This window comes from Carya illinoinensis, chromosome 10 (assembly GCF_018687715.1).
Source record: "Carya illinoinensis cultivar Pawnee chromosome 10, C.illinoinensisPawnee_v1, whole genome shotgun sequence".
NCBI lineage: Eukaryota > Viridiplantae > Streptophyta > Magnoliopsida > Fagales > Juglandaceae > Carya > Carya illinoinensis.
Genome location: NC_056761.1, coordinates 37,958,895 through 37,979,519, shown reverse-complemented (window position 1 = coordinate 37,979,519; position 20,625 = coordinate 37,958,895). Strand labels below are relative to the sequence as shown.

Below are 20,625 nucleotides of genomic sequence, written 5' to 3'. Positions count from 1 at the left end.
GACCAGTGGTGTGGCTCGTTACCTGGAGCGATGCTTTGTTTGCCAGCAGCCCAAAGGGGTTCTCACTAGTGTGGGCTTGTACACTCCCTTGCCTGTTCCTAAAGCCCATTTGTTCAATGTTAGTATGGACTTTGTGTTAGGCTTACCCCGAACCCAACATGTACTCTATCTTGGTTGTGGTTGATAAATTTTCTAAGATGACCCATTTTGTAGTTTGCAGAAAAACAATGGATGATACATGGATTGCTCATCTATTTTTCAAGGATATTGTTCCTTTGCATGGCAATCCATGGTCAATCACTTTAAATCGTGACACCAAGTTCTTAAGCTATTTCTGGAGAAGTATATGGGAGAAATTGGGGACAAAGTTGAATTTCAGCAGCGCCTACCACCCCTAGATAGATGGGTTGATCGAGCTAGTGAGTTGGAGTTTGGTTAAATTTTTGAGGAGTTTGGCAGGGACTAAGCCAAAGTAGTGGGATTTGGCTATATCACAAGCAGAATTTGCCTATAACAGGCCTAAGAACATAACCACGCAGTTGAGCCCATTTGAGATTGTCTAAGGCCAGAACCCATCGGGTGTGCTTGACTTAGCTCCTATTTTACGTATTGGTTGCTTGAATCACAAGGCTGATGAGATGGCAAAATAACTTCGGGGCATCCATGAGCAAGTGAAGTTGGCCATCTACGAGCGTAGTGCCAAGTACAAGGTTTAGTCCGACAGCCATCGTCTTCAGGTACTTTTTGATGTTGGTGATTTTGTTTGGACAGTATTAACTCGTGATCATTTTCCAGTTTGAGAGTATAATAAGCTAAAAGATAGGAAAATTGGACCTTGTGAGCTTCATCAGAAGATCAATGATAATGCATACAAGTTGCGCCTCCCCAACCATTTGAAGACCTCTGATGTATTCAACGTAAAACACTTAAGTCCTTGTTTTATGAATCTTGATGTGCTACTGTGAACTCGTGGGTGCGTTATTTCCAACTTGGGGCGACTGATGCAAGAGGATCTATGTCAGATGATGTTGAGCTATCATATTGCATGTTGATGGCGTTGAACCACCTCGAGACAGCATGTCAGTGCAAGTACAGCATGAAACAGTGATCTTTCCTTGATTTGGGATAGTTTTGAGCACGTGTCTGTATTTTGGCCATAACTTTGGCTATAAGTATTGGAATCGCCCATAACCTCAATTCGAAAAGCTCTTGTCAGCACACACGTTGTGGTCACCCAACTATGCTTGGTGTGCATCATTGTTTAGGCCAAAATTAGCTATTTAGGAAGTGATTTTGAACCCAGTTTTAGCCATATTTTTTGCAAATTACTTGTTTATTTGCGTATTTGTTTTTTAGTGTGTTTATTGGGATTTAGCTATTTTTGATAAAAATATGATATTTTTGAATTATAGCTATTACAACCCAGCTTGTAGGTTGATTCTAAGATTCTTGAATTTTGATAATTTTGAATTGAAAATCAGAGTCATTTTCTCTGTGTTTTTTAGCAAATCTCTTATCCTCTTTGTGTTAATCCTTTGTTGGAACTGCACACTATAAGAGGTCAATGATTTAGTATCACTGCATAAGAAGTAAACCATCCAGGATAGACAGAGCCTCAATGCCAAGAAAGAATTGATACTCGCCCAAGTCCTTGACTGCAGATTCATAGCTCAAGTTGCGAAGTAGAGTGGAGATAGCATCAAGATTAGAACCTATGACAATGATGTCATCGACGTATAAAAGTATAAGTAGTATCAATAATCCATCCTGATAGATGGACATGGGAGAATTTGAATTAGTGTCATCGAATCCAAGGTCAATGAGGCGCTGATTGTGGCGTGATAACCATACTTGTGGTGCTTGTTGAGGCTATAGAGAGCCTTGCAAAGCTTGCAAACATGATTTGAGAATTGGGGATAGGTAAAACCGAGAGGCTAGGCCATGTATACATCTTCTGTGATATGTCCAAGCAAAAAAGAATTTTGTATGTCAACCTGTTAGAGACGCCGAGAGAGAGAGAGAGAGAGAGAGAGAGAGAGAGAGAGAGAGAGAACTTCATTCCAAAATTGATATGTTGATTATTTATTATGATCTCATTAATTATTAATTTAAATAATCAAATAAATTTAGAAAACACATATCTACCCATCTAGCTATATTTTGGATATGTATATTTTTTTATTTTAGATTGCCAGGAGAAGTTTATCTTATTTTATTTCAGAATATTGCTACATCAATAAAGAAATTACACAAAAATAACTTTATAGTCTGACGAAGCACATCAAGCCACGTCGGTTTGTGGGATTGTTTTTATGTAATACTTTTATAGTTAGAGTATTTTCCTTTTTAAAATATTGAAAATATCCATTCAGCATCTTGCATCAGCAAAAGTTTTAAAAATTATTTAGAAAGAAAATAAAATTGAAAAACGTGAAATATAAAAACAAAACATATAAAACATATATTATATAAATTTAAAAACTTTAACAAATTAAAAAAGAAACATATTGAAGGCGAAAGTAACGGAAAAAAGAAAAAGGACGGTGCACTTGGGTGAGATAATCCAGTGGGTGGCTGCTAGTGCTGGTGGCCTCTCTGCCCAATGGGTGGCGAACAAGAGGTTGCCAAGCAACTACTGACGGTCAGCTTCTTTTTCATTTTTTAATTTTTTTATGTTTTTTTGAAAATCTATTTTTAATTCTAAAGTATAATTAATTCATTTTATGTCTTTTCTATGTGGTTTCTATTTTTTAAATTTAATAAATGTTCAGGTGTCATACCATAATGGTGTGTACAAGACTCATCGGCTTATCACGTGGTGGGATTTCATTCATAACTTAATATTTTATTGGCATTTATAATTTTGCTGCTCTCTCCTCGAGTGCAAGTTTCAGGGGTTGCTTATGACATTCGATTTGGCTGTCATTAGAACTCTTAAGAGGAAAAATCTTCTTATTAGCAGAACTAGCGTATCAATTCACTCACTAATATTAATATATAAGGTATATGTTTAACAAAATGATATAAATTAAAAATAAAAATAATTTTAATGAGATATAAGATTTTCATTTTTTGTCAAAATTTTTTTAATATTTTTTTAAATAAAAAAATTATCGATGCATGAATTAATGCACAAACTTGCTTATCACTTGAGAACCTCTTTCTTAAAACGAATGATCGATTTGGCCATCTTATAAACGATACACATACAGTTCATCTAGCAACCTTGAATCATCAAAAGGGCAACAGACTTCCAACGGGCACGCGAAGCATACAGAAAGCTGCACTTGTGGTGTTCCTCAAGCCCGATCAAGCACATGGTGGTACAAAGCTTGTGGCGTCGAATCAAATGAAACCTTTTCACATGAAATCATTGTTTCCCTTTATTGCGGAATCAGCTATTGTATGTGCTCAGGCATGCATGCTGAGGGTGGCTCTGGTTTCTTTACAAGTTAAATGAGTCGCCCACCTGTTTGATGAAGTTCCTGAAAGCTTTTCCACACGACTCTGCCATGCTTTCTTTCCATATCATACCAGGAAAGAAACACCCATTCTCACGTTAGGTCAAAAGGTGACTATTTCTAAACTGAAAGGGCTACTCAATTACATGTTTGGATCATCTACTCATCCTCCCTCTCTGGGGTCGATAATTCTGTAGGTATACACAAAAAAGGTGAATTCTATGGATAAAACAAAAGCGAAAAGAAAAAAAGACAAGAGAGAGAAGAAAGATGTACTTTGATGGCACAACCAAACTATGGAGAAGACGAGGATGTAGAGGAAGAGGAAGAGATCAGAGGTGAGCTACGGCATATACATTTGGGATCGTGGATGACCCTCTTCCTACTAATGTCAAGTTTGGAACAAAACACACAGTATCGCCCTCGAAATTCTTCATCTTCCGTTTCATCTTCATCATCATAGTCTTCTATGCTGTCATCTTCAATGTCTTCATCTGCCTCAAGCTTGCCATCTTTGCTGCCCGTGTAAGACAATCCTATCATTGTAAGAGTCAGCAGAATAATTTTATCAGTGCTTTCGTTGTACCATCTTCTTCCTTTCTCCCAAAACATCAGGGGAGCAACAAACAATGCTGCTCCTACCCCAAAGCCAAGCCCAGTCAGTATGAACTGCCAATCAAATCCAATCGGCATATATGATCTTGGTTCTGGAGATTTTGGTGCTGCTGACGGTGGTGTCCCTCCAGCACTGCAATTTTTCTTAAGAGGAAAGCCACATAATCCTTCGTTCCCTAAGTACGAACTTTCTGAAAAAGTACCGAACTGTTTGATAAACGGAATCGGCCCCATCAGTTGATTGAAGGAGAGGTTTAGGGCTGAAAGGAAAATAAGATTTTCTGCAAGTTGCATTGGAATCTCCCCTGTAAGCTTATTGCTTGACAAGTCCAATGACTCCAACTGTGCCAAGTTTGCCAGAGATTTTGGGATTTGTCCTGAAAGAGCATTATGCGACAAGTTTAGAACGTATAGTGTTGAGAGTCCACCAAATGCTTCTGGTATTGGCCCCTCCAGGTTGTTGCAGGAAACGTCAATCGAGGTAAAAAGCGTTAGAATCTTCACCAATTCCATGCTTAGACCTTTAACGGTAACTGTGACCGCATCTTGATAATAAAAGTTACCAAATCCCAGGACTTTAAATCGAAGGTGATTGAGCTCTGATTCGGCCTCATCTTCACTTTTCCACATAGCCTTCCAGGTACGAAAGCATTTTATTGGAAGCTTACCAGTGAAATTGTTCGAAGCTACATCCAAAATTTGAAGCATGGGCCAAGTGGCATTACGCCCTAGACAACCAAGGGACCTGTTAAACTTGTTAGAGTGCAAAACAAGGACACGCAATACGGATGCGTTCTTCAAGTGACATGGGAAGATATCCTCAATGTGGTTGTTACCAATATTGAAGACCTCTAACCTTGTGCAATTTTCCAGAGATCTAGGTACCTGTCCTACAAGTTGGTTTCCATTGAGATCTAAAGTTTGCAATACACAGTTGTCTGGAAATGTATCAGAGATTTTTCCATGGAGATTGTTTCTCCCTAGATTTAGCACCCTAAGAGTCTTACTCATCCGAACCAAACATTCCGGAATCATGCCACTGAAGGAATTATTAGACAGATCTAGAACTTGGAGGTATGTTGCATTGCAGATCGATGCAGGGATGCTCCTTTTGAATTTATTGCTTGAAAGAGAGAAGAAATAAGCATAAGAAAGGAAGTCACCGATGTCAGAGGGTATCATAGAGTTGAAATTATTCTTCGAGAAATCCAAATACGTGGCAAATGGTGGGAGATCTGGGAGTTGCCCTCGGAGTCGGTTGGAACGAATGTCCAGGACACTCAGAGAAGAAACATTGAGTGAATATCGTTCTAGACTCACGAAATTGTTAAAAGAAAGATTTAACAGGAGAAGAGAAGGTAATTTCCATATCCAGTTGGGTATCTCTCCTCCAATCTCGTTATCTGAAAGGTCTAGAAATGTTAATTTGGATTGGTTTCTCAAAAAATCAGGAAATATTTTCAACTTGCTGGAAGCCAATTTTAACGTAGTAATGTTGGGAAAGGAGGGGGCCGGAGAACCAGTTCTGTCATATTCAATTGAGAAGCTGTTGTAGGAAAGATCAAGACTGGAAAGATTTGTCAACTGGTGGATCATATTTAGCTGGACTGAGCCGTTTAGATTATTTGAAGAAAGTGAGAGGGTTTTAAGACCTTGAAGATCAAAGACAGACACAGGGATTGTCCCTCGCAAATTGTTGCTGCTCAAATCAAGGGTGTGGAGTACATTAGAAATGTTGGAAAATAGATTTAGTTGACCAGCAAATTGGTTGTTGGAAAGTAGTAGAATCTGCAATGATAAATGGGAAAACAGAGAAGCGGGAACTTTCCCATTCAGAGAATTGTTACGCAAGTCAAGGTTTACCAGATTCTTAAGCTCTTGCCAGTGAGTAGAAGTAATCTGACCGGTTAAATCGTTATGAGAAAGGTTTATCTGAGTCAGATTCTTGGCCTTGCTGAAGGATGGAATTGGTCCACTGAAATTGTTCAATGACATGTCCAGGTAAAGCAATTGGGTAAGATTTGCCATTGTAGTTGGAATTGATCCGCTGAAATTGCAACTTGAAAAATCCATTCTAGACAACATGGAAAGGTTACCAATAGAATGCGGCAATGTTCCCGAGAAATTTGTGTGGCTAAGTACCAGGGTTCGAAGATGCCCATTCTGAGGAAAATCTGGCAAGGAACCACCGAGTCGTACATTATTAGACAAGTCAAGAACCTCTAGTGCAGGCACCTGGAAGATCTTTTCTGGAAATGTGTGAAACAACCCACTAGAACTGAGACGCAAGGACGTCAAATTTGTGAAATTCGCGAAGAAGTCTGGAATTGTAGCAGACAAGTTGTTATTATCCAGACGAATACTTGAGAGGGACTGAAGCTTTAATAAGGAGGGATTCAAAGGGCCTAAAAGATTGCAATTTGACATGCTCAATACCGTCAAATTTGACACTGATGATGATAAAGCCTCACACCACTCGTTCCCTTGTTCTGATATGTTGACACCATCAAGATGAAGTTCTGTAAGCTCCGTAAAGTTTTGAACCAGCATCTTTAATTTTGGATTCTCAAGTTTTAGCGTAGAATCTCCAGGGAAGGAAAGGGCAGATAAATCAAGGATAACCAACCTTCTCAAGCGTGAAATCTCAATCGGAATCTGACCTGCAAAGCCAGCTTTTGATAGGTTCAAACGTCTCAAATTCGTCAATTTGCCAAGCCCTGACGGAATCAGAGAATAGTTGAACTTGTTATATGCCAAACTTAGGTTCTGGAGGTACTGAAGACTGAAGAGGCTACGCGAATTGTCAAGTCCTCCCGAGATGGATTCATCGCTCAGGTCGAGTCCAGTAACACGTCCCTCGCTGCTGCAACTTACACCTTGCCACCCACAGCAATCGGAACTCGGATTCCAGTGTCTCAGTTTTGTGGAGGAAGCTATATCGAATTTGAGGCTGTTGTTCAATTTGAGCAACAAGTCTTTCTGATCGTTCAAACATTGGCCAGAGACCAGAAAGATCGAGAAGCCGGGCAAAATTGAGCATATGGGTATCAAGAAAATCGATAAAAAGAACGGAATTCTCATTGGAACCGGCAAAGAATCGTTGAGGTGATGGAATTAATGGCGGGTTGACGAAGATAAAAGCCCATGAACCTGTGGATCTGAGTCGTGTGGATGGTAGGCGACCAAAAACCATTCGGATTTGGAAACCCATGAGAGGAAGAGAGGGATTGGAAGCTAAGGGTGTAGTCAACAGAGAGGAGCGCTCGAAGTAAATCGCGTGTAATTAAATGTCCTATGACTATCTCGGGAAAGACGCGTTTGAGTTTGGCGGCGTTTCTCTATTCCATGGATGACTTTTCAAGCTTCTGAGTGTAAATATATCTACCACGTTAGAAAAAATAAAACCCAATTCCACGACTTTGCCTGTTTTGAAAATTAGACTAATGAGTTGTTCTAAAATAAAAACAAAAACTGTCGGAACAGCGAATAGACCGTTCACATCTAAATATATATTGAGTAATGACAGAGTTATCACTATTCTATCATCACTTTACTATTTATAATATATTTATTTTTTTAAAATATTTTTTAATATATTTAATCATCAAAAAAAAATTTAAAAAATATATAATTTTATTAATAGTCACTTTCTTAATCATTAAGTAAAAAAAAATTTAAAAAAAAATTAAAAAAAATGATAAAATGGTGATAGAATAGTGGTAAGACTATTATTATTATTATTATATATTTAACCTACGTTTAAACATTGAGTTGAGTTAAATTAAATTGAATTAAACTAAATTTAGTTAGGATAAAAATTAAAATTTAAATAAAATATTAATAAAATATTATTTTTTTAATATTATTATTATTTATAAATTTAAAAAAATTAAATTATTTATTATATTTTATATTAGAATTTAAAAAAATTATAATTATTAAATAAAATGAGTTGAGAGAAATTGAGGAACCAAACTGCTCTAATTTTTCAGGTTAGCAATTCTGACCATAGGGTTAAGAATGTCATTGACTAAACTAGTTTCTATTCTTATTTATTTTATAGAAAATACTTTAGAGAATTACAAAGGTAAGCTCGTAAATTTATATGGCTTGATGTGATATATCAAATTGTAAAATTATTTTATTATAAAGTAGATTTAATAAATTTTATTAAGCGATATTAATTTATAAATTTATTTTATATAATATCTTGTATATGTAAGCTTGTAGAAGTTATCTTATTTTTTTAAAGACATATTTTATGTTTTTATTTTTCTCTTAATCTACACTTTAAAAAAATTTTTAGTTCGAATAATTAAAGACTTAAAGGTGAAAATCTCAACATGAAGAGTGAAAAACGTGGTAAGCCCACGTCCTGGAAACCCGAAAAGTCATTTTCTTGTAATGATCTTGGTCATATAATCATATTGGCCAATTTGGTTTGCAGTGACATCCTCGTTCAATTCTTCAAGATAATTCTATCTGACATAGGCAACCCTGCCAAGAAAGTAAAAAATAAAGAAAAACATTACCATGTCTGCTCCCCTAGCCCCCTCACCGTTGGTTATAATTTTTATTTATTTTTTACTTAATAATTAAAAAAATAGTTTTAAGTATATTAATGTATTTTTTTATTTTTTAAACAGTTTAAATATATTAAAAAAATGTGAAAAATAAAAAACCGCCTAGCGGTCAAAAAGAGTAGTGCACTCTAAGCTGCAGAGTAGCACTGCTAAAAATTAAATGGCTTAACATTGAGGAATTATCTATCATCTAATTTTCATTCAATCATCACATCTTAGGGTCTGTTTGTTTTTTGGTTTAAAAAGTTTGTTTTAAGGTAAAACAAAAAATAGTTTTAAAGAAAATAAATACGTTTTTGCTATTGGTTTATCACTTGAGAATATTTTCTTGAAAATGATTTTTGTATTTTGGTGTGAGTTGTGATAGATGTAGTATTTATATCTTTAGTTTTAATTCTATAATAAACCTTTTTATATATTACTAGTTAGCCTGCGTGCAAGGCATGTATCCCCCATTGAAAATGCTACTGCATTTTTGATATGGCAAATATGAATTTTAAGATGCATATTAATTATATAATAAGTATGATAGATGTAAATATAGTCATAAATTTATGCAACAACTTTTACAAATGATTATAATTATATTTAAAAACTGAAGGAAACAAAAAATGTAAAATTATTGAATATATAACAAATCAAATGTTTAAAACTCATTATATTGAAATCATAATATAATAATAATAATAATAATAATAATAATAATAATAATAATAATAATAATAAATTAACAAAATATATTATTATTAATTTTTTCAGAAAACTAAATGGATATAATTGTTGATGGGATGATAAAATGTAAAAATAAACTTCTAATTTGAAATCTAAAAAATAAGAAATATATATATATATATATATATATATATATAAATGAAAGCAATGTTAGTATAAAAAATATTATTCAGTATGATTCATTATTAGGAGAAATAATAGGAAGACAATTGTTTTTTATGCAACGATACCATATAGTAATAAAATATTTTTAAAAAATGTAAAGACGATTTTTCATTTTGAACTTGAGCATAATATTATTACTTTTTTCAAATTTGGAATAGTAATGTTGAATTGTTGATCTTAGAAAATAAAAAAGATATTCTTACCAAAATAAATCTTTAAAGGATAAAAAGTATTATTAATCATTTTAATAATTTAAAATGAAAATATTATTAGTCCAATGATTATGATTTATTTTTATGAATTACTAAGAAAACTAATATGAAGATAATTGTTATTTTCTTCAAATAATATTAAATAGGAAAATTCTATTATTTTTAAATCTAAGAAGAAATATAAGTTATTAATATCCCACATATGTTCAATAAACCAAAATCTTCGGATTATATTACTTGATTATTATTATTATTATTGTTGTTGTTGTTGTTGTTATATTCTCTAAGAAAAAATATGAGTTATTAATATCCCACAAATGTTCAATAAACCAAAATCTTTGGATTTTATTACTTGATTATTATTATTATTATTATTATTATTATATTCTCATTAATAGTAGAATAAGAGAAAAGTTAATTACATTTTAACGATGAACAAAGGGACAAAAACTTAAATGTGGAAATGAAACAAAAGTTATTATAAAAGAGTACATATATAAAATACAAGTAATAATTGAGATTATTATGAAAAATAAAAAATAAATAATATAGGATAATTGTGAGGCCCAACCCAAGAAAAATAAAATACCAAATGGTGCGTTTTGAGGGGTGCACTAGGCTGTGTTTGGGTGTTGAAGTCTCTTCAACACTTCTCACTACTATTCATTACTTTATTATTACTTTTCACCTACTTTTTTTACTATTCATTACTTTTTACCTACTTTTTATTACTATTCATTACTTTATTATTACTTTTCACCTACTTTTTATTACTATTCACAACTCTCCTCAACACTTCTCAACACCTAAACCCACCCTAAGCCTCTCATCTTTTCCTTGGCCCTTGCCTGACGTTTCTCTCTTACCGTCTACTTCTTTCTCTCTCTCCAACGCACTCTGTCAGTCATATGTGGAAGCTAGCTTGTTGGTCAAGATTGTGTAGTAGTGGTTTTCATGCAAAATAGTGGTTGGTCGGTTCACAAAAACTTTAAGAGGCGGTGAATAGTGGGCCTTGCGTGGAATAGAGGTACTGAACATGCACATGGAGGGACTTGTGCTAGTTTTTGGCAAGGTTAGTTACCACCGATTTACTCTATTTCAGGTTTATGAAGCAAGGGTGTTTAGGTTGGATGGTGCTTGGTTTGGTCATCAACATTGAAACTAGTTGAGGGAGGTGGGACTTGGGCATGGCAGTTGGCTACGATTGTTGGACTGGATGTAGAGAAATTTCTTGGTGTAGAAGACAATGGTTGAGCGTAATGACACTGTGATGACCCGCTTTTAAGTGTATTTTCGCTGAAATAATTATTTTTATTTTAATTAATATATCAGTTATTTTATTTTAATTTAATTGCATTTTAAAAATTGGGATTTAATTTAATTTAATTTATTTGAGGTTGTGTTTTATTTCTTTAAGTTGTTTTGTGGTTTTAATCTTTTTGGCGATTTGTTTCGTTTTCCCGGAGTGAGGATTGGACCTCATCTCTTTTCACATCTTTTTCCCTTTTTCTCTTTTTTTTCTTTTTCTTTTTCCCTTCTTTTCTTTTTCTTTTTCTTTTTTCTTCTTTTTCTTTTTTTTCCTTCTCTCTCCCCGATCCGGACCCCCCCGTGCTCTCTCTCTCCTCCCTCTCCCCCGCGCCTGCTCTCTCTCTCTTCCAGCCCATCGCCGTCCGGCCACTAACCGGACCCCCACCAGTCCCAAAAGTTCCCCCTCCTTCCGGCGCACCACCCCTCCGAAAGCCACCCCCAACCGGCCGGCCATTTGGCCGGAAAAAGCCCAACAAGGCCGCACGGATTTCACTCTGATCCGCCGCCGTCGCTCCACCTCCGGCCACCATTTCTTCACCACTTCATCACTGGTCCCTTGCCGTCCTAACCCACCCATTTCCGGCCTCCAACGACCACCGGAGCAGCTCCTACGAGCTTGTTTTCCGATTTGCTATTTTCGGCCATTTCCGGCGATTCCGCCGCCACCCATGGCCGTCCGTCGCTTCCAATAGCTTCACAACCATCCCTAGACCATTCCCTATCAATCTCGTGTCCTAGTTTGTCCCCGTTCAAAAGTGGGTTTTTCAGACCCACGGCCACAGTGAATTTTCACTGTGACGTTGCTGTTTTTCCGCCGCTTGTTTTCTAAAATTGCAGTATAGCGCTGTAAGTATTTTCCAAACCCTATTTTCAGATTTAAATATATATCGCTCATTCAATTTATTTACTGTTGTTGGTTGTTGATTCCGGACTGAGTCCGTGGAGTTTCGGGGGTCGGATGGATGGAGGACGGAGTTGTCTGTTTAATTGATTTATGTTGGTTGGTTAATTTATTATGCATTGATATGGCATTTCATGGTGCATGCATGTGTGTTTTTGTTCATGTGTGAAAAGCCTGTGTATTGGCGTGAGTGGTTTTACGGGTGTGTGTGTATCACGAGCCCAAGCCGGGATGGGTTATTATCTCGGTGGAGCTCCTCTGGTCACTCGGGAGCGGAATAAACTGAGTGATGTCCCCTGAGTTGTCGAGAGAGATGACGGGAGCGGGGCTAGGGGATGCTTGGCTACGAACGCGCCGGGCGCGGAACCGGGCATCGCCCTACTCACTGACTCCGTGGCCCTTCGCTGGCGAGGGCTAGAGGATGCTTGGCTACGCACGTGCGGGAGGCGCAGAACTGGGCATCGCTCGTTAGGTGTCACATGCGTGGTGGTACTCTACGGTGTGACACTGGAGCCAGGGTGTGCGGATGACCCCTAGGGGAGGTCATGGTGCATACGGTTAAAATTGGATAATGGTTTATGAGGCCAAATGGGACTTTTGGCGTGGGCCAGATGGACTTCTGGCGAGATATTGGGCCGGATGGACTTCCGGCGAGATATTGGGCCAAATGGATTTTTGGCGGCCAAATGTGACTTTTGGCGTGTTTTTCGGAAAGGATATGTTTTGGGCCAAACGGGTTTTTGGCGTGTGTGGAAAACTGGCGTTTTTGGGCTTTGTGCATTGGGCATGTTCATGCATCTTGTTTGAGTGTTATGTGTTTTTATCTGGTAGTGTTTGGGTTTTACTTACCTGCGGTACCATTCGTGGTTCCGTAGCTTTTGGTGCAGAGTTAGAAGACGAAGAGGAGGAGGCTGAGCCCGAGGATGCGGCTCCGCCAGGTTGCTGATGCTATCTTTTTTATTTGTTAAAACTGTATTGGTGTTTTGTAATATTTTATTTATGTATGTTTTAAACAGCTTGTATTACGTTAAGAAAATTCTGGTACTTAGTTATGACTTTCGTTATCCGCTGCTTGTTTCTCTGTACACATCTGTTGCCTTGCACACACTCGGCACCCGTCGATGGGATGGTGACCCGGGTTGTCACCATCCGGACGTCTCAATTTCCCCGTGTTCGGGCGTGGGGATTTTGGGGGCGTCACAGACACTGTGTTGCCACCGTTGTCTCCTTGTTCGCTCAACCCCGATCTACACGTCGCAACATTCATGCCACCTCATGCTAGTAAGCTTCTCTCTGACCACCTCTTTCTTCCCTCTCTTAACCCCCCTCTCTCTCTCTCTCTCTCTCTCTCTCTCTCTCTCTCTCTCTCTCTCTCTCTATGTTTGCTGCCTCTCTTTTTTTTTCACTTCTTTGTATTTTTCTTTTTATCGCCACGTAGGCTGTTGTGCACGGTATTGCTGATATGATGCCCGTTGGTAAGTCTCTATCTCTTCTTCTTACGGTTGCCCTCTATCAGAGTTTGAAAGGGCCAATTAGATATCATGGACACGGCAACTTGCTTGGAATAGGAAGATGTAGGACCTTGTTGATGTGTCCATACATTCATTGGATAAAGAAGGGTTCTCCTTTAAATGACGATTGCACTGCTATGTTTGTAGAGAAAATGGCAACAAATGGCAAACAAATGTACAAGACAAAAAGCAATGCACGGCCAGAAGAGATGGATAAATACGTAATTAAAACCATCAAAGCACTTCAACAAAATTGAGATTTAGTGATACTTTAAAATTGGTGACAGTCCCCAAACTGTCACAAAAAATTAGTTTTTGTGACGGTTTATACAAACCGTCACTAAATCTAGATGAGAATTCGTTTGACATTCAAATGTAGGTAAATTTATGTTCGAATGTTAAATGGACATTTGAACATTAAAGATTTTTATGTGCGAACGTAATATTTTTTTACGCCAACGTTCGAACGCTAATAAGTGACGTTTAAACGTTAGTGAGTGAAATTCGAACGTTGGATAGAGTATTTGGTAAATATGAATATAATTTAAATTTTATGTAGTTTTTAAATAAAATAATGTATCATTTGTGAACAATTATTACAAATTTAAAGAGATTGAAATTTGAAGCGCAATGATTTCATATTAAAATTGGATAATTGAGAATTGAAATTGAAAACAATAGATACATTAAATAATATTAACAATATATTAATACTTCTCGTTCGGCCATGAACGTTCAGGCCCCAAGCTGAGCAGTGTCCGAGTTGGCTCCCTCTCGGGCCTGTTTCCTTGTTGTCAAAAGATAAGCCAAATCTTGAATTAATAAGAACAAAACATTAGAACCATAGTTATAAATATTTTGTAATAAAATTTAAATTGTTACTGATAACGTTCGAAGGTTTAGACGTACACATTCGAATGTTATAAGTAAAATTCAAACGTATAAGACTACGAGTTCAAATGGGACTGGCAAACACTCAAATGGTCGAACGTGTTTACATTTAAACGTTTGAATGTGATATGAATAGATGCACATGCGAACGAAAATAATGTTACATTCGAACATTTCCCACTTAAACGTTCGGACTTAAGTGTATTATTCGGAACTAAAGGGTTAACGTTTGAACGTATTTTACCATGTTCGAAGCTCAAAGGTTAACATTCAAACGTCTTACACCACATTCAAATGTGATAGTAATGTTTGAATGTGGTATAGAAACATTCGAACATATATCCTAAACATTCGAATGTATATAAATTCCACGTTCGAATGTCAATGGCATGTTTGAAACTCAACGATCGTTTACATTCAAATGTTGCTATTAAATAATAATATATATACACTATTATATTATATAGAGTGGTGTTATTTTGCTGCCTGAGTAGCACCACTCCATTTGAGCGCTAGCACATTTGTGCCTTTTTTTTTAACCTTTTCTCAATTTTCATATTTTCTGAATATATTTAAATATTTTAAAAATTTTCCTTTGAATGTTTTGCAATTTTATGATATTTATTTTGTGTTTTATATATATGTCATTAACTAGCTAGTGTTGTGATTTTTTTGAAGGATTGGTTGTTGTGACTTATTCAAAACTTGTGATTTGTAAGAGGAAATTGTGAGTGATAGGTATATTTCTAAACTTTATTAATATGTTTATATATTTTGTTGTGGATAATGATGAATATTTTGATGTGTATAATATGAGTTGATTGTGGATTTTGAAAGATTGGATATGGGTATAATATTGTGAGTTAAGTAATAAATTTTGATTATATATATATTGTAAATATGTTGTGAATTGGATATTATTGATGAATTAGAAGGAATTGAATTGTTTATATTGATGAATTAGAAAGAAATTTTTGGATATGGATTATATAATATGATGAATTAAAATGAAAAATTGTATTGTGTGTATGCTTATTCTTAAAATGAAAATATAAATATTGGTGTATATTTATGAATTAAAATCAATATGTTTTACAATTATGTATGTGAATTTGAAGCATATGTTGTTGTTATTTTTTTGTGACTATGGCGTATTGTGAATTAGTTATTATTGTGCATATGTATATGTGATTTGTGAATTAGTTTAGTCTATGGGAAATATGTTTATATATTGTGAATTTATGTATTACAGTATTTATTAAAATTGTTGAGGATATGTGAAATATTGTGAATTTATTTGTGAATATGTTTATATATTGTGGAAATATATGATATCATTATGAATAAATTTGTGAACTTTTATTAAATATGTTGTAAATAATTTATTAAATTATACAACATGTCAATAATTTAATTTTTATTTATATTTCTTTTAAAAAGTTACTTATTTTGCATTTTCTTTATCAAATGAATATATGAGGTCAAGACAGCAAGAGTTGAAGTCTCTCTTGGAGTGACAGTCTAATTTAGAGATACGTTGGCAGGAGCAACAGAGAGATTAGGAGGAAAGAACGCGCAGTAAAGTCTAAGAACAAGTGTAGAGAGAGATGAGAGTCCAGATAGATCGTGTTATGTCACTACAGCAGAATCGCAGTGGGCGAGAAAAGAAGAAGAAATGAAATCAATTCAATTTTCGCATTGTGGGACTTTTAATATTTAATTTTGTAATTATATAAAACATTGTTAGTTGTTAATTTGATGGTGTAATATGATGATACAATTTGTATATTTTTTAATTTTATGAAAATAGTATTTTTGATCTGTACATTCGAATGTATATAAAAAACATTCGAACTAACGTTCGAATGTAATTACACAAAATTATCAAATAATGTTTGAATGTACGACCAAACGTTTGAACATATTTACCCTCAAAACGAGCACAACATTCGAATGTGTTGAACATAAGATTTCAAGTTTTGTGTAATTATATATCTACACATGAATTTTGATGATAACAAATGAATTCAAAAAATGAAGGAGTCTCAAGCTCAAGTTATCCACATAATGGAGTCAAACACATCAAGGAACCAAGCATGAGCAAGAAGGGAACAAGTTCACATTAAAGTCATAGAGTAATATGTAAATCTCTTAAAAATTCGAAATTAGGATTAAGGCTCAAAAATTAATATTTTATCATAAAGCATTAAAATACATTTTCCACATGTGCATGAATATTTTGAAAATTTTGAAAGATGATTTATTGTCATCTTTCACATGTGCATACCTTGATTAAAGGGTTGAACTTTGAAAATATTAAAGATGATTGATTGTCATCTTTCACATGTGCATGTTTTATTTGAATATTTTCAAAAGTGATTGATGCTTTTTTAGACTTATACAAAAGGTAGATGATTTTGTTTGAAAAATTTGAAAAGTAAAGTGTGCTCCTTTTGTCATATGCAAAAAGTAAAAGATTAGATTTGAATTTTTGAAAAAGGAAACTGTGCTCCTTTTGTCATATGCCAAAAGTAAAAGATTAGGTTTGAAGTTTTTGAAAAATGAATGATATTGTCTTTGACAATTGAAAAGGAAGAACATTTTATTTGAATTTTTTGAAAAAGTGAATGATGTTGTCTTTGACACGTGAATCTTTTTAAATTTGAATATGAAGTCTCATATGCCAATAAATAGATCATTTGAGAGCTTCACATTCACAACATCCAGAGCATATAACATTCATTCAAAGTTTTCATTCTCTCTTCTCTAAGCATTGAGCCTTAATTCTTGTTCATTTTGAGAGATATAGTTTGCGCTGTATTGTTCTTATTTCACTCATTGAGGAGTGTTTTTTGATAACCTACCTACTATCAGCTCTTGTATTAGAAAAAATGTGTGTATAACCCTTGTGCGTGTAAAAAGTATTCTACACAGGGAATAGTTGAATCACCACGTGTAAGGTGATTGCAAGTGTAGAGGGTGTTCTACACGGATCCTTTGTAGCGGTGTTGTTCAAAGGTGTAATAGGTTTCTATCTCCACCTGAAGGAGATTGAATGGTGAATTCGGGAATCCTCAAGGGGTAGCTTGAGGCGAGGACGTAGGCAGTGGGGCCGAAACTCGTTAACATACTGAGTTTGCTTCTCTCTTACCCTTACTCTTTATATTTATTGTTATTTTATATTTTGTTTATATTTTATATTATATATTTGATTTATAATTGTTATTTTTTTTAATACAACTCAATTCACCTCCCCTCTTGTGTTAGTCATCTGGGTAACAGTTGGTATCAGAGCTAAGAGCTCTATTATAAGATTAACTATCTTTTGAGTTAAGATCTTATGGCTAACATTTCAGCTTCATTTGGTGAAGGTCAATCTAGCAGTCGGCCTCCACTCTTTTGTGGAGATAATTACTCATTCTGGAAAGTTAGAATGAGAATATTCCTTCATGTTCAAGGTCGAGAAATCTGAAAATGCATTGTAAATGGACCTTATATTCCAACAAAAGTGGTTGATGGAGTAAAGGTCAAAAAGGAAGAAGAAGAGTTTGATCGTGAAGACGATAGACTTTATACTTTGAATTTAACTGCTATGAATTTATTATTTAATGCTCTCAATGGAAATGAGTTTAATAGAATAATGACTTGTGCTACGGTAAAAGAAATTTGGGATAACTTGGAAGTTACTTATGAAGGAACTTCACAAGTCAAAGAATCAAAAATTTATATTCTTACTCATGAATATGAAATGTTTAAGATGAATGATGATGAATCTATTTCTAGTATGCACATTCGTTTTACTAACATCATAAACAGCTTGACAGCTCTTGGCAAAGTTTATTCCAAGGTGGAGATAGTAAGAAAAATTCTCAACTCTCTACTAAAACGCTGGGAATCAAAAGTGACAGCGATTCTTGAAGCTAGAGATCTCAAGAAGCTTGAAGTGAATGAACTCATCGGGTCACTTATCACCCATGAGTACACATTGAAAAGAGGAGAAGAAGAAGGAAAGCCAAAGAAGAGCTTGGCACTTAAAGCTGTTCGTCATGAAAGTGAAAGCGATGACGATAAGGAAAATGAAGACAAAGATGAAGAAGTTGCGATGATAACAAGAAGAATTCAGAGGTTCTTAAAGAAAAATAAAACTCCTCCGAGGAAATCCTTCAAAAAGTTTTCCAAGAAAGATTCAGGTAAAATGACACTTTAATTTGTTATAAATGCAATAAGCTTGGTCATATCAAACCAGATTGTCCTCTGCTAAAGAAAGATCGAAACAAGGGCAAGAAAGCAGTGAAAGCTACATGGGATGATGATTCAAGTAGCTCAGATAGTGAAGCAAGCAATGGAGAATCAGCAAATCTTTGTCTTATGGCTAAAGATGACATTGAGGTAACAAATCTTGATAATATTGAAGATCCTTCATATGAAGAATTACAAAATGTTTTAGAAGAGGTTTATGAGGAATTTGAAAAATTGGGTATCAAATATACTGCTTTGAAAAAGAAAAATTCTTCTTTAACAAACGAAATTGATATTTTAAGAAAAGAAAGTATCATTTTGAAAGATGAAAATCTTGAGTTGAATAAGAAGAAAACCGATTTAGAAAATATTGTTGAAAACTTTACGAATGGAAAAAGAAATTTTGAAAAACTTATTGGTAGTCAAAGATGTGTTTTTGACAAGGCAGGTTTGGGATATATGCCAAAACAAAAATACAAACCTTATAAAAATTTCTTTGATAATCCTTCTACATCAAAGACCAATATTCAAAATTTTTTTCATAAAAATAATTTTGTCAAAAAAAGATATTATTATAATCATTCAAGTTCTTCATATATGTCACATGCTATTTGCAATTTCTGTAATAGAAATGGTCATAATTATCATACTTGTCCTATTAGAAGAAATCATACAATGACTATTAGGGCCATATGGGTACCTAAAAATCTTGTTTCTTCTAATACTAATAAATAAAGGACCAAAAAAACTTGGGTACCAAGAAAAATCATTTTAATTGTTTTTATAGGTATGCATGAAGTCATCTACAAGTAAAAACAAGTGGTTTTTAGATAGTGGATGTTCAAGACACATGACGGGAGACAAGACTAAATTTTTTGATCTTAGATCTAAAGAAGAAGGACACGTGACATTTGGAGACAGCTCGAAAGAGAAGATCGTGGGAATAGGTAAAATTGGTAATGAATTTTCTCTCATAATTGAAGATGTTCTACTTATTGAAAGTCTAAAACATAATCTTTTGATCATAAGTCAATTATGTGATAAAGGATTTACAGTTACTTTCAAAATGGATAAGTGCATTATTTTGAATGATCATGATTGTAATATTTGTTTTATTGCTTTTAGAAACAATAATGTTTATACAATCGATTTTGAAGAAATTACCTCACAAGATGCTATTTGCTTTTCAGCTCAAAATGAAACTAGTTGGCTATGGCATAGAAGATTAGGTCATGCCAACATGGAACTTATTTCCAAACTTTCAAAAAATGATCTTGTGAGAGGTTTACCAAAAATAATTTTTCTTAAAGACAAAATTTGTGATGCATGCCAATTTGGTAAACAAACAAAAACTTCTTTTAAAACCAAGAAACATATTTCTACTACTAGACCATTGCAACTGATACACATGGATCTTTTTGGACCAAATAGAGTTGCAAGTCTAGGAGGAAAATATTATGCATTTGTTATTGTTGATGATTTCTCTAGATATACTTGGGTCATCTTTCTTGTTCATAAAGATGAGGCACATAATGATTTTACCAAGTTATGCAAGAGAATTTAAAATGAAAAGGGCTATACTATTTCAAGTATCCGAAATGATAGGGGAAAAGAGTTTGTTAATAAAAATATTGAAACATTTTGTGATGAAAATGGTTTTGTGCATAATTTTTCTGCTCCTCGAACTTCTCAACAAAATGGGGTAGTAGAGAGGAAAAATAGATCTCTTCAAGAGATGGCAAGAACAATGCTCAATGAGAACAACTTGCCTAGTTATTTTTGGGCCGAAGCGGTAAGTACTGCATGTTATGTTATAAATAGAGTTATGCTAAGGTCTAAATTAGATAAAATCCCCTATGAGCTTTGGAATAAGAAAAAGCCCAACATTGGTTACTTTCATGTATTTGGATGCAAATGTTTTATTTTGAATGACAGGGATAATTTAGGCAAGTTTGATGCAAAATCTGATGAATGTATCTTTATCGGGTATTCTACTAATAGTAAAGC

At 34.6% G+C, this 20,625-nt stretch overlaps 1 protein-coding gene across 1 annotated transcript; it reads right to left on the bottom strand.

Moving 5' to 3' along the window:
- Nucleotides 1–3,138: 3,138 nt before the first annotated feature.
- LOC122279369 (receptor like protein 22-like) lies at nucleotides 3,139–7,429 on the bottom strand. The gene is made up of 2 exons (XM_043089993.1): nucleotides 3,738–7,429; nucleotides 3,139–3,652 (listed from the first exon to the last, which is right to left on the bottom strand). The coding sequence occupies exon 1, from the start codon at nucleotides 7,155–7,157 to the stop codon at nucleotides 3,756–3,758; it is 3,402 nt and encodes a 1,133-aa protein (XP_042945927.1). The 5' UTR covers nucleotides 7,158–7,429; the 3' UTR covers nucleotides 3,139–3,652; nucleotides 3,738–3,755.
- Nucleotides 7,430–20,625: the final 13,196 nt, after the last annotated feature.